This window comes from Solenopsis invicta, chromosome 6 (assembly GCF_016802725.1).
Source record: "Solenopsis invicta isolate M01_SB chromosome 6, UNIL_Sinv_3.0, whole genome shotgun sequence".
Lineage (NCBI taxonomy): Eukaryota > Metazoa > Arthropoda > Insecta > Hymenoptera > Formicidae > Solenopsis > Solenopsis invicta.
The window spans coordinates 7823167-7837622 of NC_052669.1; the positions used below are offsets into that span (position 1 = coordinate 7823167).

Sequence of the window (14456 nt, forward strand, 5' to 3'; positions counted from 1 at the left end):
AAAGTTATTTACTATTTATTTATATTTAAATTTCCCGTTTCCTGTTTGATTCTTGAATCAGAATTGTTCACATTACTGACAGAGAATAAATTAATGTCATAACCCAGATTTTTTTTTTAAATAGACTTGTTTGGTTTTTAAAAAAATTCTTCGTTTATATTATAAAACGAGAAAAATCAACGAGATATATTTTTATGTTTGCTTTCAGCCGCATAGGAGATAGAGCTTCGAACGTAGACTCTATATACATGCGTAATGTGAATGAATACATTCCGTAAATATGCAAACTGCAATGTGATATTCATGGGAATGCAATGGAATTATACCTTACATCTCTGAGTTACCGCATACGTATCATTATCGTTCGGTAATAAGTAAGAAAAAAAGGTATATGCATTGCAATTCTCACGCTACGAGGTGACGGAGGCGGTGCAAGGAGACGGATGACGGTCTTCCGATTTTATATTCATGTCATGCAGGAATTCTACGATGCTTCTAATAATCGCAGTCGATAATTGTCTATCGTGAATCAGATCGTAATTTTTTTATCAATGTTATTAATAAATTCCTACACTTCGTCTATTGTATATATACATAATACATATACGTGTTTGCATATTGAAATATCTTATTTTGTTAATTAAAATGTAATGTTAAGAAATAATAAAAATATACTTGATTGTTATAATTATTCTGTTTCATTTTTTATATATAACAACTATCAAATAAACAAATAATATATATAAAAATTAAATAAAACATATAATTTATATAATTTAATAATAAATATAATATATATTTAATATTATATGTATATATTACATATATTTAAATTAAATTACATATAATTTAATTTATATATAATTATGTATAATTTAAATAATTTATATAATTTAATAGCATAATTCTCCGTCTTTATGAATACACATAATAACACATTGTTCTATTAGTAAAAAATACATACGCATAATATACACACAATTGTAAATTATTTTAAATGCATTTGATACATTTAAAATAATTCACAATTACGCTCAATTGTTACATTAAATTCAAACCAGATATTGTAATGCGCTAAGAAATTGCTACAAAGTGATAACAATGTTTACGCGCAAATATTTCAAGTGACGTAAGTTGCGTATAAATCTGTTGGAAACATCTGTCGGAATTAATAAAGAGAGAATAATGATGAGGGAAAAATGATGCGGTTTTAATTAAATTCTGATCTGCACGGTCGTGGCTCGAAATTATTAGAATATCATTAGATTTGCGAGCAGCGCTGCATGGAAAAGTTGTTAAGTTGTTGAGTTGTTATTAAGTAAAATAAAATATAAACATATAAAAAAGAATTTAAATGTACAAACAAATAAATATGCAAGATGACATCAATATATATATATATATATATATATACCTTGGTAAAAATTTTTCTCAAAATTATTCACACAATTTTTAAAAATTTTTAAAAATTTTTATGTAATACAATTGTATGATTTTTTCAGATTGTTTTATATGAATTGGAACATTCTCTTTTCAGAAATATTGAAAAAGTCTACTTCTTTTCTCAGAATTTTTTATATATGTTACTTATAAAATATCCTAAGATTTCTAAAATTTTTGTTTTATAATTTCTGATAAAGTGTTACAAAATCTAAAAAAATTTTAAGAAGATCCTAACTACCGATTGCAGGATAAATTAATTTTCACATTGATTTAACAGATCACAATTCTACTTTTTGTAGAATAAAAGTACGCACAAAAAAACTTGGGTAGATTTTAGAAGAAAAAAAAAGAAGAAAAGAAGTCTGAGAATGGCCATGCCTACAATTTAGTTTTTAACCAATATAATTTTTCGAGTCGCCATCTCTACAACGTGGACATACACTACGATGCCAATGTACAATCGGTTAATACCAGAGAGGAAAAGAGGACACTTGAATTATTGCAATGCCCCTAGAATTATTGCAATGCCCCTAGAATTATTGCAATGCCCCAGCCAATGCAGTTATTTCTAAGAGCAACATATTTCCTTTATAATTGGAGCAAGTTAAAGGTTTCATACATTTTTTTTTAAATACATCATTTAAGTTGAATAGATTACACAATTTTCAAATATTATTTATGTTTACGAACGTTCCAAACTTCAACTCTCTTATTTTTAAATATCTTGTGATAAAATAAGATTTTTCAATAAGAATAAAAATATAATGCCCCTGAAGTTTTATAATAAAATTTATATTTATATATTGTCGTACTTAGACATCTAGCAACGTCAAATCTTTGTACTTTAAAAATTTCCGAATTTCTGCAATGATACGCGAATTATTGTAATGCCCCTAGAATTATTGCAATGCCCCGGCCAATGCAGTTATTTCTAAGAGCAACATATTTCCTTTATAATTGAAGCAATTTCAAAGTTTCATACGTTTATTTTTTTTTAATACATATCATTTAGGTTGAATATCATTAGATTACACAATTTTTAAATATTATTAATTTTTAATTATTTTAATTCACCCATCATTGGGTAGCTATTACCAAACTCTTTTTTCAGTGTCCCTCTCTTCGATTCTTCACAAAAACGTTTGCACAACATTGAAAGCAGAAATAAAAAAAATGATTTTTTACTCACCGATCCGATGTGCAACGAGCGGAGTTAATGATAGCTACGAAGCTGCGATGATACTATAACACACAAATATGTATATAAGAAACAAATAAAACTGTGCTCAAAATAATCAATATTTCAAAATTAAATTTTATATGAATTCTTTCTTTAAGTTTTTTTGTTAATTTATTAGGATAAAATAGTTTTAGAAAGAAAAAAAACTATAAATTTTATATAAATAAAAAATTAGATTTACCTCAAAGTTCCTTCGGTTGGGCCCAATGCCTGTCCCAAACCTCCTCCTCCTCTCAGATCCGGATTGTCGAGTTTTCTCGTCCTGTTGCACTCACGTTAAATACACTAATTGCGCCCGTGGACTATTCAAGTCCTATTACTTTATCAAACGACACTCCCGGAACAAACGCGCGACGCGACGAACCGGTTACGATTCGTTTATTTTCATGCAAATAGTCGACGAGTGTATGTTAGGCTTTATATATAGAAAGAATAAGTTCACTGAAGCAAATAAAAAATTAATTAAGGGTATGTATTTGAAAATAGATGTGCATGAAATCAAAATAATTATAATAAAAACATAATAATTTGTACATTATTGATTATTTATTTTATTTTTCTTTTTCCGTAGATAACAGTAACGTTTATCATAGTATATTATCTTAAAATATACTTATTACAAATTTTAGGAAAACTCTTTATCATATCTACAGAAAAAGATATTTATATTCTTTGGTTTAAAATATAATAAAAATTATAAACCTTTCTCAAAGGTAAGTCAAATTAATAAACAAATAATTAAAATTTCGTTTTAAAACTTGCCTTGCTTGAGATATTAAATTACTTGACTTCAGAATACATTTAGTATAAATTTACTAAGTTATTAAACAATCTCATTACAAGCAATCAATAGATTTACAGATACATATTATAAACTTCATAAATAATTGTACGTTGTGTGTGTGTGTATGTGTGAAACAATTTATATTTTCTAAATTCAAATAATTGAGAGTATGAGTTTTCTTCGTAAAAATGCAATTTGATTAAAATATTATTTTATTATGTTCACGTATTAAAATTGTTTATTTAATGTGCATCTAACTTAACTGCCTGAATGAATGTGATTCTTAAATGGCAACCTATAATTCTATTTATTGAAATCGATAATCATTATCATTCAGTCGGCATCACTATATACATTTAATAAATTTTTTCTTTCTCTCCTTCCCTTCCCGGCTAAGTTAGTCTTATTTATCATTAATCACAGTCAAATCTATTCTGGCTACATATCAAACAAATAATTCAATAACAAATCAATTACAATTAAATTAAAAAAAATAAACAATTAATAATATATTTATCAAAAAGATCTGTTTCTATAATGATAATGTATAAAATTCATTATATTGAATTAAATTCGTCTGTTTAAAAATGGATGAATAAAAAATATTGTAGAAACTACCAGATTAGTCTATCAAACATTTTGATTATAAGATACCAAATTCTATTATAAAATTCAGAAATTGTACCAATTTTATTAAAACGCATTCACAAAAAAAAATTATTATACTATCAAATCAATAATTAATTATTTCATATATAAGCAAAAATATAAAATCTTTATGAAAGAATTTATACAATCTTAAACAGACATAATTTGATTACATGAAAAATATTTTTTTCATCAAAAGCAGAATTTCTGATTATTATAATAGGACTCTGATCATCATAATTTGAACGTTTAATAAATTTAATTATAATTTAGTAATTACCACAAAATTTTTGATGCATCCGTTTTTGAACAGACATATATTGGTTGAATCTACCAATTCCTGAATGATGTAACAAAACCCTTTTTCCAATGATAAAGTTCAACTTTAAAAAAAATTATTTTATTTCTAGATCTTTGCAAGTATCTTCATTGTGACATGTGCAAGAGACATTGCTTCTATACGATTAGCGAAATAATGACTTAGCAATTTGAACGCAATGGATACGGGATCAACAATAAGCTCGTTGCAAATGAGTTTTGCCTTTTGTGTCACGTTTAATGCACGTCTAACGTCGACTAAGCTCTTTCAATTATGATTCGTACGACACTTGTATAATACAAGCCATAGTCGCAGGGTAGCAAGTCACTTAAAGGAGACGCACTTTCTGGGGTGCTTATGTCAACCCGCGACAAGCTCAAAAATCATGATTAATCCATCTGATCGGCCGGTTAGACGCTAAGTCCTATGAGACGTGGTCTCATTGAACCGATAACGTGGCGAGAAGACAGAGTGCACATTGCAGCGATCTCCGATACCGAATCGTACCCCTTAATAATACATACACCCAATCAAACGCAAAAATTAATTTTTGGACGAATCACAATGTCTAATGCACTTACCACGCTGGAAAAAATTCCTAAATTTTACTGAATATTTATTAAAATTTAGTAATTTTTTTCTCAGTACACACAGAGAGAAAAAATTGTAGTGGCAACTATAAGGGGACAACCATATCAATTTAGTTAATAGAATTATAGTTTATAGTTGAGCGAACTATAGTATAGTTACTGCAACTAAGTTAGTGATTAAGAAAACTAATAAAAAATAGTTATAATTAATATATTAAATAGTATATTGCAACTATTTTTTATTAGTTCTCTTAATCACTAACTTAGTTGCAGTAACTATAATATAATTCGCTTAACTATAAATTATAATTCTATTAACTAAATTGGTGTGGTTGTCCCCTTATAGTTGCCGCCACTATAATTTTTTCTCTCAATGCATAAAAAACTAAAAAAAAAAAAAAATTATACACCGAAAATCAAAGAATTTTTACTTTTAATAAATTATTTCATATTTCCGCGAGCATCTACTTCGTGGCACGTGCAAGAGACATTGCTTATACGCGATTCGCGAAAGAACAATTTAATAATTCAAACGCGTTAGATACGGATCAGTAATGAGCTCGCTGCAAATGAGTTCTCCCTTTTGTGTCACGTTTAACGCACGTCTAACGTCGACTAAGCTTTCTCAACCACGATTCATACAACACTTGTATTTGTTACAAGCCATAGTCGCAGGCAGCAAGTCACTTAAAGGAGACGCACTTTCTGGGGTGCTTTTGTCAACCCGCGACATGCTCACAAATCGTGGTTGATCCAGCTGATCGGCCGGTTAGACGCTAAGTTCAATGAGACATGGTCTCATTGAACCGATAACGTGACGAGAAGAGAGAGTGTACATTTCAACGATCTTCGATACCGAATCGTACCCCTTAATAATACATGTGCCCAATCGAACGCAAAAATTAATTTTTGGACGAATCACAATGTCTAATGCACTTACCACGCTGATGGAAAAAAATTCTAAACTTTACTGAATATTTATTAAAATTTAGTAATTTTTCTCTCAGTACACGAAAAGCTAAATAGAAAATTATGCACCAAAAATCAAAGAATTTTTACTTTTAACAAATTATTTCATATTTCTGCGAGCATCTACTTCGTGGCACGTGCAAGAGACATTGCTTATACGCGATTCGCGAAAGAACAATTTAATAATTCGAACGCGTTAGATACGGGATCAGTAATGAGCTCGCTGCAAATGAGTTCTCCCTTTTGTGTCATGTTTAACGCACGTCTAACGTCGACTAAGCTTTCTCAACCACAATTCATACGACACTTGTATTTGTTACAAGCCATAGTCGCAGGCAGCAAGTCACTTAAAGGAGACGCACTTTCTGGGGTGCTTCTGTCAACCCGCGACATGCTCACAAATCGTGGTTAATTCAGCTGATCGGCCGGTTAGACGCTAAGTCCAATGAAACATAGTCTCACTGAACCGACAACGTAACGAAAAGTCAGAGTGGACATTGCATCGATCTCCGATACCGAATCGTACCCCATAATTTCAGATGTGTTCAACCAAACGCGAAAATTAATTTCTGGACGAATCACAATGTCTAGTGCATTCATCATAAAAACTCGAAATGGAAATAAAAATTATACACAAAGATAAAAAAATTTCTGCATTAAAAAAAAACATTTTGTAGCGCTGCAAGCATCTTCTCGTGGTACATGCAAAAGACATTGCTTATCACGCGATTAACGAAATAACGAATTAGCAATTCGGACGCGATGGATACGGAATCGATAGTGAGGTCGTTGCGAATGCGTTCTGCCTTTGGTATTACGTTTAACGCACGTCTAACATCGACTAAGCTTTCTCAACCACGATTCATACGACACTTGTATTTGTTACAAGCCATAGTCGCAGGCAGCAAGTCACTTAAAGGAGACGCACTTTCTGGGGTGCTTTTGTCAACCCGCGACATGCTCACAAATCGTGGTTAATTCAGCTGATCGGCCGGTTAGACGTTAAGTTCAACGAGACATGGTCTCATTGAACCGATAGCGTGACGAGAAGTCAGAGTGCACATTGCAACGGTCTCCGATACCGAATCGTATCTCGTAATTGCACATGTGCTCAATCAAACGCGAAAATTATTTTCGATGAGTCGCAATTGTCTTGTGCGCATACCACGAAAATGATGAAATAGAAATATGAATGCATTGAGAAAATAAAGTCTTATTGCGACGTTTTACAATGTGAATGAGTCAACCAATCTGTTCAAAAATGGATGAATCAGAAATATTGTAGAAATTACTAGTTTATAATAAAATCTATCAAACGTTTTGATTATAAGATATCGAGATATCTATTATAATAAACAGAAATTCTGCTAGTTTCACCAAAACACACAGAAAAAATTAGTGTTAAATCAACCATTCATTTTTTCTTACACAAGGCGAAAGTATAATATCTTTTTGGAAGAATTTATAAACAGGCATAATTTGCTTATATAAAAAAAAAATATTCTTTATTTAAGCAAATTTTGTCTGTTTAAAATTATAAAATTTTTCAATAAAATTTTATATTCTTGCTTATATTGAAAAAAATGATGTATTAACAAATTTTGTATGATTGATAGTTTTTGGTAAACCCAGGAGCAGAATTTCTGCTTTTGTTTTGTTCATTTTGATTATGGAATTATTTCTATATATTAGACTTATTAGAATTTTATCTATTTTGTCTGTATCAATTAATACAATTTATTGCTATGTTTATTGAAGTGTAAAAAATATCTTATTCAGGTTCAAAAATTCTATATTCAGGTCCATTATAGTCTTTTACAAAAATTTAATATTAATTATACATTTCTGCTTGGATTCTAATGCGTTCTAATAAAAAATTTAAATAACCTGTCTGGTTAGAATTATATATTAATTATATTGCATAGCATAATTCTTTTTGTGGACAATTTATATATTCACTAACATAAGTTTCAAATAAAACAAAGAAAATAAATTTTTAATATTACGAGTATTGTTATTTAAAATGAGCAATTAAGAAGAAAAAATGGTTTCATTTCCCGCGCGGACAACTTCGTAGCGACGCCGCACTCGTGACGTAATGACGCTACACATCCCGTTCCCAACTTCACATTAATGCACTGGTCCGCGTCTCAAGCAACAAATATACGTTGTCTTCATTTATGACGATTATTATTTCGTATTATACATTAGAAGCATATTAATATTATAAGCTCGACATCCGCGCGCGTTACTTGCAATCCAATAATATATACCTTCAACGGAGTAATTATCGTAAAATACTCGTTTGTACCTATCACCTGTATGAGTACAGAAATTGTATTACGCGACGGTTAAACTAATAATATTGACGCGATCGAAATTGCGATTGATTTCGTTTACCTGTTAAACGAGTCGCGACGCCGCTCGCCGGGGTTCCGATTCGTTCTGCGTCCGTGGCATTCTGCAATCAAACACGTAAATGGGAATCAAGATGGCGAACCGGCTTCGTTTCCGCGCGCGCGGTCAACTTTACGCGTCAAGATCGACGCCGCGCTGCACACGAGCATCGAATCTACATTACGTGATGATTGTATTGGCAGTAAATATATTAATGCAAGATTGATGTAAGTCTCGCTCACCTGTTAAACGAGCAGCGACGACACCTCCGTTCTGGAGTCGGTCCGTCCCGCGTCCGCTGCGTTCTGCAAATAAAACGTGAATGTAGTAACGGAGAAAACGGCGAGAAGTGCATCGTCTCTCGCGCGGTTAACTTCATGTGATAGGATCGACGCCGCGCCATCGCGATATACCTTGCCGTGGCGACGCTACGTATCCCGCTGTTAATTTCTCGTTCATGCATTTTCAGCAACATCGTCGAGTTAACGAATAAATACGCTGTCTTTTATGACGGTTATTTCGTATTCGCGAGAGTAAGCGTGTTAATTTTATAAGAAGATAACCGCGTGCGATACTTAAATTGTAATACACGATAATTATATGCTCGTCGTTTTGTCAATTATTCGCATGATACGTTTCTCCGGCATTACTTATTACGCATGCACATTATTTTCCCGGATTATCGGCATATAAGCACCGGATCTTTATTATGCCGCGATTAATTCGGCGGTAAATATTATTGCGAGATTAACATAGATTTCGTTCACCTGTTTAGTCGGTTTGCGACGCCACTCGTTCTCGCGCTCCGATCCGTATCGCGTTCCCCGTGTTCTCTCTAAAACAAACGAAAACGTACAGATGGCGAGCCGGCTTTGTTTCCGCGCGCGCGGTTAACTTTACACGTCGAGATCGACGACGCGCTCGCGCCGCGGCTGCGCTGCACGCGAGCATCGAATCCACATTACGCGATGATTGAATTTGCAGTAAATATTAATGCGATGAGTCTCGTTTACCTGTTAAACGAGCAGCGTTAACGCATCCGCTCTAGAGCCGATCCGCCCCGTGTCCCCCATGTTCTGTAAAAGAAACGTGAATGTAGTTTAGGATGGCGAGAAGCTTCGTCTCTCACGCGGTCAACTTCACGCGCCAAGATCGATATTACATATTCCGCTCTTTAAATTCGCTTTCATGTACTTTTTGCATTACGATGTTAATTATTATTATTTTACGTTCAAAACGTGTCTCAGATCTTACAATTACTTTTAAAATAACAATAAAAAGTAAAAATAAATTAAAATCCGAGTTAAATTGATCCCCCACATGACGACCAACATATCGAGTATCGAGTAATCAAAAGTAATCGATTACTTTATGGTATAGAGATGGCGTCTTGAAAGACGAGTCTCCGCATTTCTAACCTAATCTAACATAACCTTATTCTAACCTCAATTCAGTTTCATGCAGTTGTGACCCGTCGTGCTTGAACTCACGTCAAGTCGCATCGTGCACGATGCTAGGTATCTCGCTGACGATCCCTGTGCCGTTTCACTTCATTGTCTTCCACGTGACGCTCACCCCGATTGCCGGTCGCTGACCATGAACGCGGGATACGATGAGGATCTGTCGGAGAATCGGTTCCTGCGGGAGCTCCGGGACGAACACGGGGCCACGTTTAAGCGCGCTGTTGAGGAGAGCTGGATCGTCTGTGTTCCGCGCAGCGGCAGTTTCGCCAGTCGCAGGTTGCGGGAGGACGAGATCAACGCCCACATCCTGGTCCCCGGGCGGGACCTCTCCGTCGCTCGCTTCAATAGCCTGAGCGGCAAAGAGATTCTGCTCAAGGACCGAGTCTTGCATATTGAACACGACGACGCGGAGCGATATTCCTCGCGCCTGCTCTTCGAGGAGATCTTCTACAGCGATGATTTCCGTAAATGTTGTGTATGGTAAGCTAACGCTTGCTGAATGTTACAGTTCCGAACACCCGCTTGACATTACTGCGCTCCGCAGATAGGGGTGGGCGGTAAAAATCTAGAAAAAATAAAGAATATAAAAAGATTAATAGATAATTTTAAATAAAATTAGAACAAAGTATTTTGTATCTTGTATTTAGATGCAATTTTTAATGTATCTATCCTGCTGTAGGTGCATTGAACGACCCTTGGAGGCTAGCATGTATGTTTGCGACAACTGTGTCAGCGTGGTCACGAATCTCCAAGAAGCCATGAATTTTCTTCAAGCGGAATTGTTCGATAAGCAGCTGCGTGACGACTTTGAAACCAAAATTAAAGACTTTTTGTACATTAATAAGAATCTGGAGCGCAAATCGATGCAGGAGCATAGGGATCTGGTGCACGAGCTGTATGCGGATTGTCTCGAGATGCTGGAGAACGCGACATCGAGGGAGAGTGCAGCCTCGAACAACAAGCAGTATCAATGGAACATTAGAATGTCGTTGGAAACATACATTCTGTATACTCTAAAAGACGTGCTACTAAAATCATTATCTGCCTGTACCGCTGTTGAAGATGCAAAATTTAACAAAATTATCAGGAACTTGGACGGGATCGAACTGAGCGATCTCCGAGTGCGACCAGATCTGCAATCTCGCATCCATGGGGGAAAGATAGAGCTGTCGCGACTGGACTGTTTTGTGACTGTCTTGGGCAAGATCGAATGTCTTAGGAGGACCGTGAACTACGTATCCCACGGAACGTCGTCGTCCGTCACGTCGGACGATCTTCTGCCGGTGCTCGTGTACCTCGTCGTCAACGCCGGCCTGCCAAACTGGATGGCGCAGTTATATTTCATGAGACAATTTCGTCTTTCCGCGAGCTCCGCTCACGAGTCCGACGAGACTGGCTTCCTGATAACTTCGCTCGAAGCTGCGATCGTGCACATTAAGTCCGGAGTCATCTACGACGAGGACAAATGCGCAAATAATCCTGACAAATACAATCCATTAATGAGCCATTCGAAACATTCGTCCGACAGTTACTTATTCACCTGCGTCAAGAACGGTAATCTGTCCGAGGTGAAAAGGATTTTAGCCTACGACGGTTCCAAACAAGTCGACGACGTCACGCTTTGCCATCCCTTGTGCACTTGCGCGTCCTGCGAGCGAAACTGGACGAAGCAGCGCGACCTGAACATGTGTCCTAAAGATGACAAGGGTATGACGCCGTTGCATGTTGCCGTGTTGCACGATCAGCTGGTGATCGTGGACTTTCTTCTCGACCGCGACACGGATATAAACGCCGTCGACTCAGATGGCATGACGGCCCTTCACTATGCCTGCGTCAAGGGCCACCAGAACATTCTGCTGCTGATGCTGCACGCAAACGCGGACTCAGCGGTGACGGACGCACGGGGAAACACGCCGTTGCACTTGGCGGTGGATCGCGATCACGAGAACTGCGTGAAAGCATTACTGTATCTGTCGGAGCACATGAGGATACCAGTCGGCGCGAACGTTGCGAACGACAACGGCGACACGCCGTTGCATCTCGCAGCCAGGTGGGGATACTGTGCGATCGTCAGCATCCTTCTGGAGTACGGTGTGAACAGCAGGACGACCAACAAGAAGGGTCAAACGCCGTCAACGGTGACGTACAGCGAGACCATCGCCGAGCTGCTGAGATGTAATGCAGCGTCGGACGTCTGCAACGACGTCCCAGCTCTGTCCAAGCGACATACCTTCGTGCAGCAACCTCGGCAATCGGCGCCTTTTCAGCAACAGCAGCAGCAGCAACAGCGTCATTGGTCCACGTTGGAGAACAAAAGCCCGTCGCACTCTAAGAGCTACACCAACGCGATGCAGCATCGTATGATGGACAAATTGCTCGTCGCCATCGTCGATGGTGACATATGCCTGGCGTGTTACTACCTGGGGCTGGAGGTTTATCGCGAGCGGCCGCCGGGCGCCCGTGCGAGTCTGTGCCATCATCCGCTCTGTGACTGCGAGCGGTGCTCGGCAATCAGTGAGAATAAGCTGGAGTGCAAGCAGAGACAACGGGTACTCGCAATCAACGCTAGTAACAACCTTGGCGAGACGGCATTGCACGTGGCGAGCGCAACCGATCGCACCAAGATGGTGCAGCTGCTGCTGGACGCCGGCGCGAACGTAAACGTAGTGACCAAATTGGAGAGTCGCACCCCGTTGCATTTAGCATGCCTCAATGACCGCGTCGACTCGGCGAGGCTGCTGCTGAATTGCGCAACTTGCGACGTAGATGCCAAGGATCGCGACGGCAATACGCCGTTGCACCTGGCGACTGTAGCCGGCAACATCAAATCCGTCGGCCTGCTAGTCAGATACGGTGCGTGCACCGGCGTGCGCAATTTGCAGAACAAGACTCCGCTGCAGCAGGCGGAGGAGAAGCTATCTATCGCTTTCTCCGCAAATCGCGCAGGCATACTGAAGATTCTGAAACAAAACTCGGCACAGCCGGCCGATAATTGACTCGGTCAACTTTTTTTTATGTCTTTAACTCTATCCCATTTTTCTATGTCTTTTGTATGTCTTATCTACTTACCTCATAGATTTAGTCAACAAAAGTTTTCCTAGAAATAGCTTTCAACGTAATACTCATCTTCTTCATCTGATACGCCATTGCAGTGGATAAATGAAAAAACGTCCATTTCTCGTGCTTACAATATTGAAGACTGTACCAAGTCAAATCTCTGCACAGAAGGACGATGATTAATTTTTATTCTATGAGCAATTCTGTTTCTATCTTTTTATCATAAAGTACCTCATGGATATGGTTAGCAGTATCTTCTAGCATAATTCTAACTTCCGAGTGTGACTTAACTCTGGTCTAAACGTTATATCTAACGTCGCACGTCCTTGCGATTCTAAAGTTAAATCTTTCATGCGAGTCTTGATACTTTTTTTTCGACCTGAACGAGATTTTTCTTTTAGAATCGTTTGCATAAATTGCACAAATGGCCACACCATACTGAGCAATGCTAGTGAGATTAACAAATATTAAATAAGTGAGATTATTAAATAATAAATAAGTGAGATAAAGAGTGCAATATATTGTCAAGTCAGATCACAAATAGTTTTATATATTTTATATATAATCAGAAGAACTAAAAATATATATTTGAAACAATATACCTTTTGTTTTATATGAATTAAAATATAGATGGAAATGTATTCATACTATTTGTGATTTTATTTATAAAATTTAGATCTCCTGAAAAAAGAGAAAAAGAGAGAGAGAAAAGTGAGGAAAATGTACAAAGTAAATGTGTGAAAATATACAAAAATAAATTTTTAAAGTATATTAATATAAAATATATTGGTTTTTTTAATGTGTACCCTGATGAAAATTTTCTCAGAATTTTTAATATACAAATTGAAACAATTTTTTTTTAATTTAAATCTTTGAATTTTCCATATATAATGAATTCTAAAATATTTTAAGATTCTTTATCCTATTAATTTCTAAGAAGCAATACATATATTTTTTTTTCCATTCACATACATTGTGTGTCAACACTTTTCTTAATCAAACTACATTGCGCAAAAGTAAATTAAATCGAATTTAAAACATTTCATTATCTAGTCATTTAAATTATATATTATTTTTAAATAATACTATATTTTAATAACATTTTGGATAAAGATTTTTATAATTATTTTTGTCATGTACATAAAATATGTATAAAATATTTTTATAACATTTATGAAAAATATTTATAATAAATATTTATTAATATTTATCATAAATATTGTATGTTGTATGTCGGCTATGTCGTGAGGAGTGATAGAAGTGTAAAGAATTGAGCTAAAATAAAGATGTTTTATAAAAATAATTGATTGATTAATATAAAATTCATTTATTTCATTAGTCATATATTTTATACAATTGTTTTATGAAATAAATGTTTTAAAATGCCTGTACTTCTAATATTTTTTAATATCAAAAATTGATCAGTTCAAAATCTGCTAAAAATAAATGCTTAAAAAGCCAGAATAAAATTTGCATGAGTTGTCTTGCAAATTGCATAGTTTAAACAATTATTATCAAATAATTTATTAAATAATAAGAAATTGTG

The 14456-nt window shown here is 35.5% G+C and overlaps 2 protein-coding genes across 9 annotated transcripts in view; one reads left to right on the plus strand and one right to left on the minus strand.

The window, feature by feature from the left end:
• LOC105196549 (cilia- and flagella-associated protein 52) overlaps positions 1 to 10020 on the minus strand; it is a 43487-nt gene extending 33467 nt beyond the window's left edge. For 2 of the 7 annotated variants that reach the window (XR_005574957.1, XM_039450152.1), the window contains exons 1-6: positions 9835 to 9970; positions 9404 to 9466; positions 8633 to 8695; positions 8394 to 8454; positions 2865 to 3124; positions 2633 to 2685 (exon numbers count right to left, since the gene is read on the minus strand). The gene's annotated coding sequence lies outside the window, so the exon portion shown is untranslated. Of the gene's footprint in view, positions 1 to 2632; positions 2686 to 2864; positions 3125 to 8393; positions 8455 to 8632; positions 8696 to 9157; positions 9226 to 9403; positions 9467 to 9834 lie in introns of all 7 variants that reach the window. The other 5 variants (XM_039450156.1, XM_039450155.1, XM_039450153.1 and 2 more) reach the window with 5 other exon arrangements.
• LOC105196547 (ankyrin repeat domain-containing protein 27) lies at positions 9930 to 14213 on the plus strand. Of its 2 annotated transcripts, none has more exons than XM_011162543.3 (2): positions 9930 to 10333; positions 10533 to 14213. In XM_011162543.3, exons 1-2 carry the CDS (start codon positions 9987 to 9989, stop codon positions 12847 to 12849), a joined length of 2664 nt encoding a protein of 887 aa, XP_011160845.1. In that variant the 5' UTR covers positions 9930 to 9986; the 3' UTR covers positions 12850 to 14213. The 2 variants fall into 2 exon arrangements, with proteins under 2 accessions (XP_011160845.1, XP_039306085.1); XM_039450151.1 differs by having other exon boundaries at positions 10179 to 10317.
• Positions 14214 to 14456: the final 243 nt, after the last annotated feature.

Coding starts and splice junctions, on each gene's coding strand:
- LOC105196547 (XM_011162543.3), top strand. CDS start 9,987: ATGAACGCGGGATACGATGAGGATCTGTCGGAGAATCGGTTCCTGCGG. Junction 10,334..10,532: donor TTCCGTAAATGTTGTGTATG/GTAAGCTAACGC, acceptor ATCCTGCTGTAG/GTGCATTGAACGACCCTTGG.